The sequence below is a fragment of the Microtus oregoni genome, unplaced genomic scaffold (genome assembly GCF_018167655.1).
Source record: "Microtus oregoni isolate MIOR12 unplaced genomic scaffold, Mior012 000086F_ref0000336, whole genome shotgun sequence".
NCBI lineage: Eukaryota > Metazoa > Chordata > Mammalia > Rodentia > Cricetidae > Microtus > Microtus oregoni.
Genome location: NW_024544552.1, coordinates 4370570 through 4389816, shown reverse-complemented (window position 1 = coordinate 4389816; position 19247 = coordinate 4370570). Strand labels below are relative to the sequence as shown.

The 19247-nt window shown below is 39.6% G+C and overlaps 1 protein-coding gene across 1 annotated transcript in view; it reads right to left on the bottom strand.

Annotated features, from left to right (window-relative positions):
- The window catches only part of LOC121442018 (cyclic AMP-dependent transcription factor ATF-6 alpha-like), a gene marked incomplete at its 5' end in the record, with an annotated part of 174219 nt that overhangs the window by 119028 nt on the left and 35944 nt on the right, over positions 1 to 19247 (bottom strand). The window contains 2 exons of the mRNA XM_041643453.1: positions 3556 to 3647; positions 5543 to 5728. Coding sequence (XP_041499387.1) covers positions 3556 to 3647; positions 5543 to 5728 — 278 coding nt within the window. The remainder of the gene's footprint in view (positions 1 to 3555; positions 3648 to 5542; positions 5729 to 19247) is intronic.

The following is a 19247-nucleotide window of genomic DNA, read 5'->3' as shown; positions in this document are numbered from 1 at the left end:
GGGTTACCTTATGAAATTCATGGGAATTGTTTTTACATGAACCAATAATAGCAAGAAAAATGTTTCACTGAGCTTTGTAAGTCACTCTGACAATTATTAGAGAATGCACAATTGATAGCTAGTGTGCATAGGTCACAACCCAAGACTGTGGCTGACATTAGCTTATGTTCAACCTAACCGATGAACATGTACTGCATGCATACAGACTCACAAGATGTGAGGGGCTGAAAGCACACACACTTTCCCAGGAACTGAACGTGGATGAATGTCTGTGCTCTGGGATGAACACTGTATTATTTCTACAAAACAAAAGCAGTGAATTAGACAGGAGTTGAGACCTTAACATAAGAAAAATGTAAAGTAACATAAGGAAAAGTAAGACTTTAGCAAGTGGAAGAAAATGCCTATGATAAACTGTGTAACTGGTGGAAAATGGCTGGACAAACACTGTCAAGAATGTCAGTGGGGATAGTGTCTCAGAATCATAGCTAAACCATGGAGGGGTTGGGGGAGGGTCTGTGGAGGGAGAGGGAGGGGACTGAGAGGAGGAGAGGGAGTAGGAATTTGGATTGGTATTTTTTTTAAGTAATAAAAAAAAATCTAATAAAGAAAAAGAGATAAAATTCTTTCAAGGAGCCGGACATGGTAATGCACACCTTTAACCCCACCACTCAGGAGACAGACGCAGGTGGATCTCTGAGTTCGGGGCCAGTGTGGTCTACAGACTGAGTTCCAGAACAGCCAGAGCTAACATAGAACCCTGTCTCAAAAAACAAAAACACAAAGCAAAACAACCATCCTCAAGACCCAGCAATACCACTTTTGGGAATATAGCCAAAGGATGCTCAATCGTGCCACAAGGACATGTGCTCAACTATGTTCATAGCAGCTTTGTTTGTCATAGCCAGGACCTGGAAACAACCTAAATGCCCCTCGACCAAAAAATGGGTAAGGAAAATGTGGTAAATTTACACAATGGAGTACTACACAGCAGAAAAAAATAATGACATCTTGAAATTTGCAGGTAAATGGGTGGAGCTAGAAAAGATCATATTAAGTGAGATAACCCAGACCGAGAAAAACAACTATCATATGTACTCACTCATAAGTGGTTTTTAAACATAAAGCAAAGAAAACCAGCCTACAAATCACAATCCCAGAGAACCTAGACAACAATGAGGACCCTAAGAGAGACATATGTGGATCTAATCTACATAGGAAGTAGAAAAAGATAAGATCTCCTGAGTAAATTGGGAGCATGGGGACCATGAGAGAGGGTTGAAGGAGAGGGTAGAGGAAGGAAGGAGAGCAGAGAAAAACGTATAGCTCAATAAAATCAATAAAAAAAAATAAAGAAAAGAGAAAAAAACACAAAGCAAAACAAAACATAATTCTTGCAGGGAAAGAAGGAAAGTTAAGCTAAAAAAAAATCACAGAGCTCGGGAGGAAAGGGAGATGATTAGAAAACTAAAAGAAAGAAGAGATGACAGTAGAGTAAGCACAGCCAGAGAGAAAGATGTCCAAAGCATCCTCGGGGCGGGGGATGAGGGGCAGCACTTGAGCTGATACTTAACAAAAAAGTCTCTGAAGCACTGAAGGCCTTGGGAATCACACACAGGAAGACCTGACACTGCACCCACTTAGTGTATCTCAGGCTGGCCAAGGAAGCCAGCGTGACAGGAGTAAATAAAAACAGCTTTCTTCCCCAGAAGGTGAACACAATAAATAAAGAAAAACACTCCTAATATGCAGAATTAGAAAATACACAATGGAATGAACACTTCTTCCACCTGCCAGTAGGAGAGTAAATTGGTGCATTCTTTATGACACAGGATGATTTGATATACACAGACTTGCAGACATGTACACCTATAAACAACTGGAAATGCTGGGAAAGCCCATTCACAAATTAAATATAGCACACGCTCTAAAGGGGCAGTCTAAGAAGTCCGAGGTACCCTAGGAAGACGCTCTGAATTCTGCAGCCTCAGCAAGCTTACCTCACACAAGAATATGATTTTTGTTCATCAATTTCAAACCTAGTACTAAATCACAACACACTACATACAGAGAGACATGCAATCCTAGTGGTTTCTCATCAGTCAGATACCAATATTTGCATGAAAAAATATGAAACAATGTTACTTTCTCTTCCATGTCACTAACATTTGAAGATTTGTATATGTAATTATGTTAACATGTAATGATTTATGATTAAGTGGACAAATATTCAAAATCTGTTTTATTTAGTCTATAACTCAATAAATATCAATGAATGTAAGTTTTTTGCTACTCTTAGTAATTTTTAACTTTAATAGTATAAACTGATTCCTGAGTTAAAAAATTTCTGAGATATGTCAAATAGTATATATCTATATTTCAAAAAATGGTGACGTTAATAGACAATAATGTGCTAACATAACTAAAAATAAGAAAGCACTTTGAATAACATGTACCTTTTTTGTAAACATAATTTATTAAATTATATATGTATAAACACAAAGACAAAAACCAAGTATATATACAAACTGAACTTTTCACTTTTTAAAAACATGTCCTATGATTTATAAGCATGCTTTTAACATGGTGTTTATTCTGCTTGACATGTTTTTCCCATACTTCTTACATGGTAAACCAGTATCAGAATTCAAGGTTTGGATTACTCCTTAAGTATTTCCTTATCACTCTATCATTCAACAGAAAAAATGTTCTGCTCATCTATGCTACGCCATGAATTGTCAGGTTAAGGAATTCATATTCCCAGCCATAGTCTACCAGCCTCTGCTGCCTACACGGCACTACCACACCTATGCCCAGACACAATCTACCAGCATCTGCTGTGCACATGGCACTACCACACCCATGCCCAGACACAATCTACCAGCCTCTGCTGTGCACATGGCACTACCACACCCATGCCCAGACACAATCTACCAGCATCTGCTGTGCACACGGCACTACCACACCCATGCCCAGACACAATCTACCAGCATCTGCTGTGCACATGGCACTACCACACCCGTACCCAGACACAATCTACCAGCATCTGCTGCGCACACAGCACTACCACACCCATGCCCAGACACAGTCTACCAGCATCTGCTGTGCACACGGCACTACCACACCCATGCCCAGGCATGGTCTACCGGCATCTGCTGTGCACACGGCACTACCACACCCATGCCCAGACACGGTCTACCGGCATCTGCTGTGCACACGGCACTACCACACCCATGCCCAGACACAGTCTACCAGCATCTGCTGCGCACACGGCACTACCACACCCATGCCCAGACACGGTCTACCAGCATCTGCTGCGCACACGGCACTACCACACCCATCATGCCAAACTATCCCTTACCATGGCTCTCTTCCCAGCTCCATCCTGGTCTGTCAAGGCATTTGTCTCCTGTCAAATTGTTCTTTACACATTTTGAGTGCTGATTTTTATTCAAAACAAAGGAGTTTTCTTCTCGCTTATGAGTAAATCTAAATAGTAACAAATAACTAGCATTTAAACTTCAGTACTCACATTCAAAACTCTTGTATACTCACCTCATGGGGCCATAGTTCAGCACTATAAATGCCAATACAATCATCACACAGACAGCTCTTCGCTTTGGACTCGGGACTTTAAGCCTCTGGTTCTAAGGGATATAAATTGGATGAAACTATAAGTCAACATTACAAACAGCAATAATTAAGAGTCCTCCTTTTTACAGGTGTATGAATACTTTTTCTCATAAAAAATAGCGAAAATAAAAATAAAAGACCTCAAAGGTAAAGAAATGGTAGTTTGCAGAAGACTAGAGTCTTCCACATTCTCTTTCCCAACAAAGGAAAGAATTTAAAGAACAAAAATGGCACAACTTTTAGCTTTGTATTTCTGTTGATCCTGAGAATTCTGAGGCTTCTGTCACTTGTCTCCCTTCACCAAGGCACTAGAGCTCACACTCAGGGGCAAGACAGCGAGGACAGAGTGAGAATCAGCACTCAACAGGCATCCAGTGGTTCAGGACTACAATGCTGTGTTTCACACAAAGCAGGAATAAACGTCTCTGAGACCATCATGGCAAGAGAAAGTAAAGGAACATGATAGGGATCAAGTGGACAAAGATTCAAAACACATTTTATTTTGTATTATTTCCTTTTTTAAAGGGGAAAATAAAAAGAGTTAAAATAAAGTTACCCTACAATGAGGCAACAAGGCCCACAGACGAACAAAAATCCCAGAGCCAGGAATGGGTTACTTTTGGAGTTATTGACCAGTGAAATCCTATAGACTGTGCGCACCCAGGACAAACCTTACACCCTTGCAGGGGAGGGAAGCTGGTACGAAGCCCTCCTCTCAGCTGAGGGGCTGACAGCACTTGTTAGCTGCTGTGGGAGGGGGAGTCAGTGTTTTGTAAGAAGGTAGCCCTGGTACTTTTGTCACGCTCCACACACATACCCAAGTATATCTAGGCAGCACAAATTGGTCCATCTCCGTTTTAAAAAAGAGGACACAAAGCTGGATGGGGAGGACAGGTGGGATCTGGGAAGAGTTAGAGATAGGAGGGCTGGTATGACCAGAGCACATAGTGTGAAATTCTCAAAGAATTAGTAAAGATAGGAAACAAGGGAAAGACCAGTTCTGTGTGGATTTCCATATCTATAATCCCTATACAAATTGAAATTCAACCCAGGGAACATGTAAGTCCCAGATCAGTTAGGGATATATAGTAAAACCTTGCCTCAAAAATAACAAAAAAATAAATAAATTTAAAAAAATTGAAAGAATAATAATAAAAAGAATGAGCTGGCAGGATTGTTCAGGAACCTCAATGTGATTCACCTGTTCCAAAAAGATAAAAAGCTGGCGTTGTGGCTCACATCTTTAATTCCAGCACTTAGGAAGCAGGGGCAAATAAATCTCAGTGAGTTCAAGGCCGGCCTGGTCTACATAGTGAGTTTCAGGACAGCCAGGGCCTATATAGTGAGTCTAAAAAAACTAAGAAGAAAAAATGAGGCCTTGTCTAAAAATACGAAGAAGAAAAAAAGAACGAAAAATTACTAAAGCAATTGTTTGGAAGAAGCCCAAGAAAAGTAGATAGTGTTTGTATGGAGATGAAGAGGGACAATTCAAAAGGTCACCTTTCACTGAGTTTTGGTGTAGAAGGCTTGCTCAGCATGCTGGGGGCTCTGGACTCAATTCTCAGGCCCCAGGAGAAAAATATCTTTAAAAGGTTGTAATTTTTTTCCTACCATAAATGTTTTGTGCTTATTGCACCCCCATTTTCTTAGCACTACTATTTTATATTATTTAAAAAGTAACTATCAATTTACTTATCAAAAATAAAAAGAAAGTCAAGCCAGAAAGAGGTGGCTCTCGCTTTTAATCCCAGCACTTGGGAGGCAGAGGCAGGTGCAAGGCCTGTCTGGTCTACAAAGTGAGTTTAGGTAGACCCAGAGTTGTTACACAGAGAAACCCTGTCTCGCAAAACCAAAAGAAGAAAGAAGGTCAGTTTGCCCCGCCTCAGCCAGCTGCACCACGAGCACCCACCTCTGACACCACCTCGTCCAGCTGTCGCTTCAGGGACCCGTTCTCCTTCTTCAGCTGCTCGTTCTCTGAAAGGGCAGCCTTCAACCTGGCCTCCAGTCCTAGCATATACTCCTTCTTCTTCTTGCGTGACTGACAAGCAGATTCACGGTTTTTTATCATCCGCTGCTGTCTCCTTAGCACAGCAATCTAGGAAAAGTTACAAGTTACACTGAATCATTGTACTGGTTTTGGGACAACATCAAATTATCAAAACCTACTAATTTTTCAAATTATTTCTAAACAACTTTGGTCAAAATATACATTAGTAGTTATCTAAAACACGTTTAAAATATACTGCTCAAATTAAGTAAGCTCAGGTCAAATGAGTAAAAAGGCTTTCTCAAACCTAGTCACAGTGCCGAGCATCTAGCTTGCCGTTTAGAAAGGCCCCAGAAAGTGCCTCAAAGGAGCTGTGTGAGGTAGCGCACACTGAAAATCCCAGGATTCCAGGCAGGAGGACTCCTGCAACTTTGAGGCAAGTCTGGCCCTATTTCTAAAAAGATAAGGAAAAACATCTGGACCAGTGAGATGGCTTAGTGTGTAAAGCACTGGCTGCACAAGCCTGAGTGCTGAGTCTGATCCCCATCCTTGTGAGGGTGGGAGGAGAGAACCAACTCTACAGAGCTGTCTCTGACCTCCACAATGACTGCCATAGGACACACACACACACATCCCAGGGAGCACTGACCCACTCACTTGCACACACACATACAATAATAGTAAAGTAAAATTTCTAATTATTTGAAGTGTCTTTAATACATGTATATGCAATTTTCTCTCAGTTTTATTCATGAAGAGCTGGGTTTAGAATACCAGATACCAAAGCCTGCAAATGCTCACCTCCCAAAATGCCTTAATATTGCATACAGTCTAGTTACACCTGCCTCATACTCTTAAACCAGCGGTTTTCAACCTGTGGGTCACAGCCCCTTTGGCAAATCTTTATCGCCAAAAGAAAAATATTGACATTATGATTCACTTAGAGTTATGAAGTACCCACAAAAATGATTTTAAGGTTGGGGTCACCATAACACGAGGAACTGTGTTAACGTGCTGCAGCATTAGGAAGGTTGAGAACCACTCACAACCATTGCTGGGTTACTTAATCTAATACCATGGGCACAGTTGTTATGCTGTAACAAAGTTCTAGACATTTATAGTGTGGGTGCAACTTTCTTTTTCTATTTTGTATCTCAGAATGTTGAATCCATACATTCAAATTCAATGTATATGAAGGGCCAAATATCTATGCTGATTTAATCACCATTGCTGGTCTTAAATTAATTGACTAAGTTCTCAAACCCTAGATCCAATTACTCAGAAGACTACTTCTCATGTAGAGTTGGTATCAGTACTTTTCCTCAGTAATACATATCTTTTAAAATACACAAGAAGCTAGGCTTGGAGAGACACACCTGCAATCCCTGCATTCTGGACTACAAACAGAAGGACTGCTACTTCAAAGTCAGTCTGGCCCATATGAGAGACTGTCCCAAACCAAAAACACAAATAAGAACAATAACAGCAAACCTATGAAGATACTATTATTTTTTTATTCTGTATAATTTATTGCCTCTTCCAATCTTTCACTCACCAAAAGTGTATTGAGTAGATGTTAATGACCAAGTTTATTTCAATGCAAATATTCTATTATTTCTCTCTAGTTCTGATGTCAACTCTCCTAAACAGGCATTCATGAATACATCCACCGACTACTGCAACAGACTCCTAGCCATGTGGATTATCTTCTAGCCCATCCTGCCTAAACTCCTCAAAATATTTTTGCCTTATTTGGCACTCTGCTGCAAGAACCAGTTAGTGAGTTAACTATCCTAACTACCCATTTTCACTTTCACCTCCTTCACTGAGAGCACTCACTACCTAACCACGCCTTCTCCTTAACTCCAGTCTCTACTCCATAATCTCCGCAATATTTTTCCATTTTTATCCATACTGTTTATTCCCCCTTAATGTCATCTCCTCCACTAAGCTATTTCTAAAGTCCTTACCTCTTCAATTATTCTCATCTAATTTTTTGTCTCTGAATATTTTGTAGTCTTATAATTTGGAAGACACAGCAAAATATTCCATGATTTCAGTTGTTTCAACAATGCTAACTATCTTTCTTTCACTTATATTTTAGATCTTGAAAACTAAAGTCATATCTAATACTATTTTTTGTTTAATAACCAAAAATATCTACCATTGTCATACTTAATTTTTTGTTACATTTTTTAAAAAAATACAATCTACTGTTACATAATTAGCCTAATTTTGTTTGGATAGCTGGTAAGAAAGTAATCTCAAAAAAAAAAAAGACCCTCCGAAGAACATTAACTTCATTAGGTTATATACACAGCTGGATGAGTTACTGGTGTCTATGTGTTTCCCAATGGACTTCTTAAAGCGTCCTACTACGGGTGCATCACAACTCATCAGGTGTGTAGAGAGCCACACCTGATGGCAATGTAGAGAGCTGCGTGGAGCCACCTGATGGTACTGGCTCCCGCCCTCCGCGATCCTGAAAGCGAGTGCTCTCTGTGATAACGCAATGATTATCAGCTGCTTGCATATGCGTGGACCTATGGGCAATGCCCACCTGGCAATCCAGGATTGGCAGCCCATGCCTACTTAAGGGCTGGGAGAGGTTTGCCCGGAGAGGGAGGGAGAGAGGAAGGAGTGTGAGAGAGGGAGAGGGAGAGAGAGAGAGAGAGAAAGTGAATAAAGTCCTGGAATAAACTGCAGTGAGAAGAGCTCCGGTGGTCGCGTCATCCTTGCTGGTCGAGGTAGAGCCGTGACACAGCTCCATCAGTAAATGCAATCACAGTTTCAGACGAGTTCCTTTTAAGAAAACTGTCTTGGTTAGGGTTTCTACTGCTATGATAAACACCATGACCAAAATCCACTTGAAGAGGACAGGATTTATTTCATATTACAGTTTGTGGTCCAGCATCCAGGGAACTCAGGGAAGAACTCAAGGTAGGCTCAAAGAGACTGAAGCGGCTACATGTCACAGAGACTACATGGGTCTGTGCTGGGTCCTCTGCATATATGCTATGGTTGTGTAACTTGGTGTTCCTGTGGGACTTCTAACAGTGCGAGCTGGCGCTATCTCTGACTCTTTTGCCAGCTTTTGGGACCCTTTTCCTCCTACTGAGTTGCCTTGCCCAGCCTTGATATGAGGGTTACTGCCTGGTCTCATTGTATCTTGTTTGATTGATGTCCCTAGGAGACCTGCTCTTTTCTGGTGGGGAGAAGCAGAGAAAGAGGATCTGTGAGGGAGGGGGTGATGGGAGGGGCAGAGGAAAGGGAAGCTGTGGTTGGAATGTATTGTACAAGAGAATAATAAATAAATTTTTAAAATTTTTATAAGCATACATTTATCTTGAAAATTATTGTATAAAGGAATAAATAATTAAGAGTTTGACAAAAAAAACTTGGGGGTTAAAAAAAGAACTCAAGGCAGGAATCTAGAGTCAGGAACTGATGAAGAGACCATAGAATTTTCTCAGCCTGCTTTTTTATAGCACCCAGAACTACCAGCCCAGGGTTGGTACCACCCACATCAATCACTAAGGGGGCATTTTCTCAATTGAGGTTCCCTCTTCCAAAATAAACCTATCTTGTGTCAAGTGGACATAAAAACTAGCCAGCACACTGTAATAGCAAACTTATAGCTTCCCAAATACTGTATTTCCTAGCAACAGTGGTCAACTATAACTAAATGATCTCCCAGCATCAAATACTGTCGATCATCTTTAGTCAGGACACACAAAGAAACACATTCCATGAGTTGTCAAAATGGATGTTTTTTTTTTCACTTTTAACTGAAACTCCACAAAGAAGGCTGATCTTACATACCAGCCATCGCAATAGTTCCCAGTTCTATATATCTCTAGAACTGGTTTTGTTATTATTCCCATAACTGCTTACATTATGACGACTATCAAAGTAATACCAAATACACACAGATAGACAGAGGAAGGGAAGGAAGAAGGGGAAGAGGAGGAGGGAGCAAATCCATGACAAATTGATTACTCAATTTCAAAACACTCTCAGGACAATGCCACTTTGTCTGGTGAACATCGGTTTTAGGCAGCTTCATTTTTCCTGGGAAAGCCAATGTCCATAATTAATACTTAGTACTAGGTGCTGAAGTACATGGAACACTGAGCAAACACATAAAAGAGAAGGTTCCCAGATGGAAGAATTTATACTAAAAGTTAGATAAAAGGCAACTTTAAAGGCTAATTAATCTATGGAATTTAGGGAGGCTTACAGATGGTACACCATTTAATAAATTTTAAACAAGGATTAGACATTTCTATAAACAGAAAAAGCACCTGCACATTATACACAGCATGAAGATTTCAAAGGCTGTCAACCCACATGCCTCAGTCTAAGAAAAAATGAAAACCACCTGTGGCCAAATAGTCTGTTTTTCTCATAGAAAAAGACCCATTGTAACAGTTCTGAAAATATTCAGCCTTACCAATAAAAGCAGAGTAAGAACTGTATAAATAAATGAAATGCGCTGGAGTCGAAGAGTACAGGGCCGCTACTCTATCTCAGCAAGTGTCTGCAGCTACTGAATACACAATATTAAATTATGCCTCTTAGACCAAAAAGAGCATAAAAATAATTTTTAGACTAAGCATACACACACCCTGGTGCTCTTGAGGGAGAGTATTTGCTTTCATTTTGTTTATATTCTGTCAGGTACACTGACTTTTTTGCACATATGATGTATCAGAATCATTCCCAGACAGGAAGAATGGCAGCATAATATAATCCCTATTTGTTCAATTACTATGGATTTCCAGATTCCTTTAAGGAAACCATAATCAAGCCAAGCATTATAGCATACACCTGTAATCCCAGCGCTTGAGAAGCAGACAAGAATTGTTGTGAGTTCAGGGTCAGCCTGGTCTAGAGCAGGTTTCAAGCTAGTCAGGGTTACACAATAAGACTATGTCTCAAAAACAAAGTAAAATAAAAATAGTTACTAAATAAAATGTCTCATTTGAACCACTCTTAGAGAATAGACAAATCAAAGCATGAATAGAGGTCAGCTGACTTCAAACCTCTTGGAACTTATTTAGTAGCTCCACCAGGCTTTCATGGACCACAGGATCACAGCATGGACGATGTGCTGTTTGGCTACTCGAATTATGTGCTGTCTAGAAACAGAAACTTACGGATAGCTTTCTGTACAAACATGAAATTGAAGGACTGGCTCACTAGTTCACTGATGCTCCCCCATCAAGGCACATCAGATGGTTTAAAAGACCAAATGGGCCAACGGGTAGCCCGCTCCTGCTGCTGAGCATCCTGCCCTCAGAGGTCTCGCCCACCAAGCACCACGCCTTGGAAAAAGAATAAAGAATTGAAGGGAAACATCCACAGCTGCAAAGGATTCACCCATTAGTGCCACTGCACTATGAAGTGTGTTTTCCTTATAAAACAAACATTTATTTGCATATAAGAGACTTATGCAAAAGGAAAAATTTCACAAATGACTAAGTTCCTTTTGAAACTTGGATCAGTTTAAAAGGCAAAGCTTCAAAACTGCTCACATTTTGTTTTTAATATTAAAACCTTTACCAACTGATAAATACTTTATTTAAAACCCCTTGACAAACAAAATGATGTTTAGATCCTTAAGTCTAAGATTCTGCTAAAAAAAAAAAAAAAATGAGCTGCAAACCCTATAAACTACGGCAGGATGAGAGTGGGGTACGTCTATGCTTACAAACACATCCAAACATCTCAGGCAAGCTCAGTCCAGAACAAGAACAGCACGCGGTCAGAGAACAACTCTGTTATTGGGGAATATTATTTTTAGGTGTGTGACTTTTGTTTATGCTGTATTTGTTTAACTCTGTGAAGCTGTGTTGCTGTGCCTGTCTAAAACACCTGATGGTCCTAATAAAGCCATGAACAGCCAATAGCAAGGCAGGAGCAAAAATAGGCAGGGCTAGCAGGCAGAGCAGAAATAGAAGGAAACATCTAGAGGGAATGAAGGAGGAGCAATGAGAGAGCAAGGAGAGGAAGACATGAGGGGCCGGCCACCCAGCTACCCAGCAAGCCATGGATAAAGAAGTAAATAAAGGTATATGATGTGGGATTCCCCTCTGTATGCCATGATTACCATTAATGAATAAAGAAACTGCTTTGAACCTATAGCAGGGCAGAACTTAGGTGGGGGAAGCGAGGCTGAATGCTGGGAGAAAGAGGGCGGAGTCAAAGAGAAGCCATGGAGCTGCTGCTGGAGACAGACACACTGAAACTTTGATGAGAGGCCACAACCTCATGGTGATGCACAGATTAATGGAGATGGGTTAAATTAAGATGTTAGCAAATGAGAAGCTAGAGCTAATGGGCCAACCAGTGATTTAAATAATATAATTTCTGTGTGATTATTTTGGGTCTGAGCTGCCAGGTGGCTGGGAAACTAACGGCCTCCTTATAACAGGAATACACAAATAGAGAAAGATAAAAGTTCAGAGGCAAAAGGTAGTTAGGATAATTTAAGAAAAGCTGACCAAAAAAAAAAAAGTCAAGCTAAGGCTGGGTATTTATAACTAAGAATAAGCCTCCATGTGTAATTTATTTGGGAGCTGGGTGGTGGGCCCCCAAAAAAGTCAAGAGTAAAATATTCCACAGCACTCTGTGGAGTGGGTTCTCTTCTAACCTTCATGGGTTCCAGAATCAGATTTAGGACTCTGGTCACCAGGCTTGTGCAAGTGCTAAGCCCACTGAGCTAAGTCACTGAACAGACTGGCTTTTTGAATTAGACTGATGATCCCACAGCTCTGTAAATAAATGTGAAACTACTAGTGTACAGTTCAAAACAAAACGAGTAGAGCTCAGGGTAGAAGAGCACTTCACCAGCATGTACAGGGCTCTGGGTCCAATCTCTAATACAGAAGGGAAAAATCGTATTGTATATGCATTATCTCAATGGAGTTGTTTTTAAAAAAATAACGTATGAACTTGTTAATCAAACAAACACAACAAGAAACTACAAAGAATTATGTGAGGAAATCCTGGCACTCAGGAGATAGAGACAGGATTCAGGAATTCAAAGCCAACCTTGATTATATAGTAAATACTCAGTCAGCCTGGGCTACATGACATCTTACCTTAAAAAAAAAAAAAAGGGAAGAGAGAAATCATGCCAAGAAAATAGTGGCATACAGAGATTAGAATGTCATTTAGTAAACTCTATCAAAACTGAGACAGTACCTATCTTCTGTCCCTGCAATTCCAATTTCAGAAATTCCTCAGATATACTTGCACAGAGACAAAATAAAGTATGTACCAAGATATTCAAAGGAAGACTGTCCACAAAGAAAAGACTACAAAAAATGTAAATTATGGAACCTCTATGAAATAGACTCCCATCCAGCTTTTCTTAAAGTGCATTTATTTTTTTAAGATTTACTTATTTTTATTTCGCGTGTGGCTGTTTTGCTTCCGTGATTATTTATGCACTATGTGTATGCAGTACCCACAGAAGCCAGAAAATGGAATTGGATCCCCTGGAACTAGGGTTACAGGCAGCTATGAGCCACTGTGTTGGTAATTAGAGTCGAATCAAGATCTTCTGGGAGAACAGCCAGTGCTCTTAACCACTGAGCCATCTCCATCCCCTACCTTTCAGCTTTAAGTACTGGGAAAATCTCCAAGATATATTAAGTAAGAAAAGCGTGTGTGTGTGAGTGTGAGTGTGTGTGTGTGTGTGCATGTTTGTGTGTATGTATGTGTGCATGTGTGTGTGTGTGTATGTGTGTGTATAATGTACTATTTCTGTAGGAGAGATCAGCAGTAAAAGCTCTATGTATGTGCATATTAAAGAGCCACCTCAGGACAGATAGACACAAAACTAGGGAAGCTGATTTTGAGCAGAGGCGCTGATTGTCAAAGCACTGTGTCCCCACAGTAAACCCTAGGTAAGACTGTAGGAATCTGAGAAAAGAGGGGATAAGTATTCAATTATTTAGGATATAAGTCAGCATCCTTTTAAATGATTAATTATTAGCTTTATCAAGATGGCAAATAGAAAGATATAAAGAACACTAAATTTAGCCGAGCATGGTGGTGCACTCCTTTAACCCCAGCACTAGGGAAACAGAAGCAGGCAGACTTGTGAGTTCAAGGCCAAATTGGTCTACATAGCAAGTACCAGGCCAGCCAGGGACGCACAGTGAGACCCTGTCTCTAAAAGACAAGACCACTAAAGCTGACACAACACGAATCCATCACAATGCAGAACAGGGGGGTGGGGGCTGTTTGCTGACCTTCCCAAAGCCATTGCAAATATAAATTAGATTAATTTCCAAAATCCTTATTCAAGATAAATTTTTTAGAAGTACCAAAACTCCATCTAAGAAAAACTTTAACAAAGTATACTTTTCTTTGATTTGCAGTCACTGGTAGCAGCAAAGCCAAAACCTAGTCAGCACAAAGTGACTTTTTCCTTCTAAAATCTGGACAGTTTCTGAGAAGCACCAGATCTTTCCTACTGAAATTGTTCTGACAGATGCCTTGACTTTGCAGCCTAAAGAAATACCATGATCTCGGTGCTCGCTCTGTTAAAAGCATTTAGTTGCTAAAAATTGTGTCCTCATTCTTTCTCTTCTTCCACCTAAGACAGCTGTAGGATCAAAGGAGGTTCAACTCCCATTTAATTCTAAGAGAGGACCTGGGGTGTTTAGTGTCTAGAGTTTAGCTTTTTTTTTTTTTTCTGAAAAAGAACACAGGTAGAGCGCCTGTCACTTTACACTGCAATTAGATTATTATAGCATCGTATTCTTTTGAAAGACAGGCTGCTGGGGTCTCTCATGAGTTTTGTTCCTATACGTCTTCTTACTGCAGGCTAAGTATGCAAAGTTTTTAACCCACCTGGTGGGTGGGTATCAAGGCCATTTCTTGGGGTTAGGTTCCCAACAAGCAACTTTGAAAAAAGAGGTAGAGAGTCCCTCTGGAAAAGGAGGAACGTCCTGCTTGTTTTAAAAATGAAAGATTCCGGGCTGGAGAGATGGCTCAGTGGTTAAGAGCATTGCCTGCCCTTCCAAAAGGTCCTGAGTTCAATTCCCAGCAACCACATGGTGGCTCACAACCATCTGTAATGGGGTCTGGTGCCCTCTTCTGGCCTGCAGAGATACACACAGACAGAATATTGTATACATAATAAATAAATAAAAAAAAAAAAAAAAATGAAAGATTCCCCAAGTTCACATCTGTCCACTGAACGAAGAGGAACAGTGTGTGCAAACGTATCCACCAGGGGTCACATCACACCACCTCCATGTTCACAAACCAACACCTGAAATCTCTAACTTTTTAACACCATTTCCAGAAAAAAAGAAAAGCAAAATCCTATTTGGAATGCTGAGAGAATGCCCTTCTCAGCACTTCTAAGGGCTGCAGGCATGTGGGAAGGAATCCTCCCCAACCTAGTACCCTTCTTTTTCATGATGGCTCTGTGGACCTGACCCAGGAAGCTCCAAAAGATAGTCCTCTTGGAAGGACTCTAGTCAAAGAAGATTGGAAAAGTGTGCAAGGTGATAAACGGTTCAATAGATATTATGGGATGGATGGGTAGGCAGAAAGAAATGGCCAGGGCCTCCTGGCAATAAAGTTAGTGCTTCTCATTCAATCTCCCCTTAGTTCTCTTCTAGCTCTGTACTAATTCGTCATCATTTCCTTTCCATTGTTTCAGCCAACACATTTCATTAAGTCTTAGCTCTACCTTGGCCCACTACAGAATATATAGAATAATTTCACATTTTTCATGGTCCTTTATCCCAATAACTCAAATAATATAATTTTAAAATCTTAAACTAGGGTCATTACAATTCATAAACTGTTGAAATAGTGATGAGAAGAGACGGAAATAATAAGGGTAACACGAACTTAAACAGAAAGTTTTCAAGCTCATAACTTGACACCTGGCAGTGTTCAACCACCCTTCAAAGAAGAATAAGCATGCTCTCTATCAAGCCATCTTTATAATTACATGATTGCATTTATTAGCAGACTACATAGAGAATGTCTACACTAAAATAAAATGTCTACTTTTTTCCATCAGGATCAGAGCCAAAACCAAATTGTACTTCCTAAAAGTGTAGGTAAGTTTTCCAAGAGTTAAACATAACCTATTTACCAGCAAAAAGCAAGAAGACTGAAATTACAATTTGAACCAGACAAACTGTTTCATAACGTAAGATGTGGCACTTACTGCTGTCTGCAGAATATGGCATGCTAGAAACACTACCTATGGCAGCAGGCCCTAGAGAGGAGGCCTGCCAAACAAAAGAATTCAAAACAGGTAGGGGAAAGTAGCCATGTCAGCATTACAAAGCCACAAAAAGATTGATACAATTTTTTTCTGAATTACAACCTCTTCACTATTTGGTCTAAAAGCACAAAAATTATATGAAAAATAAAATTGGAGGGGGGTACATTTTGAATCAAGACTGTATCTACATTAATTAAAATTTAATGAGACTTTTAAAAAACGTACATTACTAACACAGAGACTGTTCCAATGGGCCACAGTCTTCTCTATAGCTCCTGCTAGAAGAGGTTTACTTTGGGTTCCTTAGGTTGGTTGGCCAGCTGATAGGACAGACTAATGCTTTTCTACTTTATATAAATATGAAAAACTCAAAATGAAAAGTCTTGACTGAGTTCCTGTGTGGTGGTTTAGGTAAGAATGGCCCTCATAGGCTCATATATTTGAATGCTTTGTCACCAGTGAGTAGCACTATTTGAGAAGGATTAGGAGGTGTGGCCTTATGGTAATGGGCTTCTAGGTTTCAAAAGCCTGTGCTAGACCCAGTCCTCTCTGTCTCCTTTTGGATCAGGATGTAGCTCTCAGCTGCTTCTTCAGAACCACACCTGCATGTTACCAGGCTCCCCATCATGACGATAATGGACTAAACCTGTGAGACTGTAAACAAGCCCCCAATTAAATGCTTTCTCTTATCAGGGCTGCCGTGGTCGTGGTGTCTCTTCATGCAATATAAAGTGCCTAAGACATCCTGATATGCTAGCTCAGTGAAAATGGCACAAAAAACCTCAGTGCAGGCTGACTAGAAAGTCATTCTAAGAATCTTCAGGTTTCTTACATTCCACACAGGCTACATTAATGTTTCTTTTATAATTCTATCAGTTCTAAATTCTATAAAAGTTGACTAGCCCATAAATACTGCTAGCAATAAAAGATAACACTCATCAGTACAATACATTCTTATCTCAAACTTCCTCCAGTTCCTCAGTGTTAACTGAGACTCTGTCAGCAAGTTACTCAAAACTTCCCAGAGTACTCTGTGAAAGCCATGTTAACATATGTTCTTTCACATCAAACAACTCATAAAAGATGTCTGGCTAAGAGACCAGCATGTAATTAACTGAATATATGTGGAAAGTACAAATGAGTCAGTGAATCCATGATGACTGTCAACCTTCAGATGCCCAGTGACCACATACAGTCTAAACAATGGCCTCCAGCTTCTAAATACCATGGCTGTATGTAAAAGCTTAGGATTAGAAGAGGACTTTCCACCACTTACCTGCGCCTGTTACAGATAACCCACTGGAATAACTCAGAATAATTCTGTTGTCCACATGACATCCTACCTTTCCTAAAAGTTGGTTCCTATGTCTACATTCAGTCTCTGCTTTTAGTATACCCCTTGAGCAGCCAGTATCTTAAGTTTAAAAACAAAAACAAAAAACAAAACACTTACTGGCAAACACCAGCATTGTAGAGCTCTGCCCAAAAGCGGGCAGAGCCAGCTGCCGAAGCCACCACAAAGGTCCTAGCCATGCTACTTACCAGGTTTTTGCTCATGCAGACAAAAAAAAAAAAAAAAAAAAAAAAAAACAGAAATTTACAGTAAAGACAGTTCCAGATGAGAAAACCTCTAAACATGTTCCAATGTGTTTTGCAATGTGTACAGGCTTAAGAGAGAAAATGTATATGGATAGTATAGAAAGAAATAGTTTAAAAATAGTAAAGTCTTTAAAGACAAAGTTAAAGCAATATAAAAGGAAAGAGCCACGTAAGATGGGAAATACACAAGGAATCTGGATCCTGGTATGTTATTGCGTTGATTCTGAGTTTTTTGATTGCTGATAAGGAAATGACAGTTGCCAACAGACATGGGACTGAAAGGGGAATTGCTGAAATAAACCAGCCTAGATGTTTTAAGAATGACTTAACCTTAAAATAGAACTCAAAAAAAAAAATGCATTGCTTTGGAGAAGTGATTTTGCTTTTACTTCCACAGAAAACAAGAGGCTGTAGATTCCTTCAGGGTTGATATGGACCAGGTTTGATTAGGGAAGATCTCCTGAATCTTGACAGGTGATATATATTAGTAAGGTTACAGCTGGTCTTCACAGGAGTTGGCCATTATTTCAGTTTTCTCAGATATCCCTAAAGATGCCTTTGCCTATAGACAACAAGCAGCAGTCTGGAGAAGATGACACCCACATTCCCAAGAGATAGCATGGGTGGTTTTTGGTTACTTGGCCGGTTGTGGATGTTTGTTATCATTTAGGGAAATATAGGAATATAGAATAAAAAGACAACTATTAATCTCAGATATTTTGTCAAATGTAAAGCTATTTTTTATTTTTATTATGAATTTAAAGTTATTTTTGTTATACTGAATATATGTTTCTACTCTTGTTTGGGGTACTGTATTATGCAGCGCATTTAAATGCAATGTATAATTAAGAAATGATATTAATAGTTAATCTATAATAATCAAACTTATAGTCACATTAGGTATGTTTTCCAGGTTAAACAGGTATATTTTAGACAGATGATTTTCAAACACTTCAAAGACCTAAAGAATATGGCATTTAAAATGTTTTGTTAATATAGGGTTTTTCATGGCAATGAGACACATTTACCCCTGACAGCACCAATTTACTTCAGAGAAGATGATGGGCATCAAAGAAACTCATTATGGAGTTTCATTGTGGCAGGGTTAGTCACTAGGCAAAGAAACTGCTCTTGCCTTTGACTGCTGACAGTATGCTGTACAGACTAGGCAAGTGGTAAACAGGAAAAGGCCTGTTGAACTTTGCCAAGACAATGCAAGACAGTCCTTTGAGATTCCTGCTTCACAGAAGTCTGCCAGATATTCTGCAGGACACAGAGGAAAGTGATTATGAATTTTGCCAATACAAGGTAAGACAGTCCTTCTAATTTCCTGCTTCAATGAAAAGTATACCAGATAAGACTATAGGCCAAAGATGAATGCCCCAACATTGCAGAGGAGCTTTGGGTGACTATCCAGGCAGCCAGATGTCTCTGTTTTTAGGTAAAATTACATCCTTCTGGGGTTTTTGATGGAGTTAAAGACTAAACAGAGTCATATTTTCCTAAGTTATGATAGAAAGTAAATTACATATAAAACTTCGGAATCACTAAAGTAAGATAGATAAAGGAGTATTTTCTCTAAATTTACTAAATACAAATAGACTGAATATTGTAAATATAATTCTTACTTGATAAGTGGTTTTGTTATATATTATAGTTTACTATGTTAAAGTTAAAACATTTCTTTTTATTTAGACAAAAAAGAAAATGCTGTGAAATATTAGTTTTAGAAGTGTTACATTAATATTTTGGAATATTTGC